Source organism: Mus pahari, chromosome 3, assembly GCF_900095145.1.
Source record: "Mus pahari chromosome 3, PAHARI_EIJ_v1.1, whole genome shotgun sequence".
Taxonomy (NCBI): Eukaryota; Metazoa; Chordata; class Mammalia; order Rodentia; family Muridae; genus Mus; species Mus pahari.
The window spans coordinates 105776281-105777306 of NC_034592.1; the positions used below are offsets into that span (position 1 = coordinate 105776281).

Below are 1026 nucleotides of genomic sequence, written 5' to 3' on the forward strand. Positions count from 1 at the left end.
TGAGGCCAGCCTGGTCTACAAAGTGAGTTCCAGGATAGCCAGGGCTATACAGAGAAGCCCTGTCTCAAAAAACCAAAAAACCAAAAAAAAAAAAAAAAAAAAAAAAAATCTGTTTATGCCAGATAATTTGGATTGATCATTACCTCACATCTCTCTCTTCTCAGTAAGTTCTGTGAAGAGCCTAGCACTTGATACTGTTCTTTTGACGGCCTTTTCTCCCATGCTCAGCCTCACGTCTATCTGTAAGCCTTCCCTGGGCCCCTTCCTCAGGGCCAGTCCTACACACGTGCCTTTTTACCTCTTGATCCTCAGAACATTGCGATGTATGAGTGGCTGCCCAGCTTCCTGAAGCAAACACCTCCAGAGTATCCAGGTGAGGGGGAGGGAAGAAGGGCTGAGAAATTGTGAAGTGTCTTTCAGTGTGGATTTAAAGCCTTCATGTGTCTGTTTCTCCTCTCACCTCAGGGTACCATCCATTTTTGGACCCCAGCATCTCCCCGGAGTTTGTGGTGGCCTCTGAGCAGTTCCTCTCCACCATGGTGCCCCCTGGGGTCTACATGAGGTAGGAGAGGAAGCTCACGTATTTATATCTTGGACCCATTATTGATAAAAATCTGCCTTCAGGAGACCTCAGGACAGGATTACATAGGTTCAGAGCAGCTAGTTTCTGGAGAGAATGGTGAAAATGGAGGGGAAAGGTGGTCTGTTTTTCAAGACCATTCATTGTGCATGGTGTTGGTTATCCACAATCATGTGATTTGCTTGTATGTGTTTGGTCAATGGCTTTTCAAGATAGGACTATGTAGCCCTGGCTGGCCTGGAACTTGTCAAGATTCTCCTGCCTTTGCCTCCCATGTAGCTTGATTACAGAAGTACACATTTGACTAATTAAAAGAAAAAATGTTTATGGTCTTCAAAAATGTGTATATGTGCCGGGCGTGGTGGCACACGCCTTTAATCCCAGCACTCGGGAGGCAGAGGCAGGCAGATTTCTGAGTTCGAGGCCAGCCTGGTCTACAGAGTGAG

The 1026-nt window shown here is 46.5% G+C and overlaps 1 protein-coding gene across 1 annotated transcript in view; it reads left to right on the forward strand.

Annotated features, from left to right (window-relative positions):
- Positions 1-1026, forward strand: part of Duox1 (dual oxidase 1) — a 32088-nt gene that overhangs the window by 4858 nt on the left and 26204 nt on the right. The window contains exons 7-8 of the mRNA XM_021194293.1: positions 313-373; positions 466-562. Coding sequence (XP_021049952.1) covers positions 313-373; positions 466-562 — 158 coding nt within the window. The remainder of the gene's footprint in view (positions 1-312; positions 374-465; positions 563-1026) is intronic.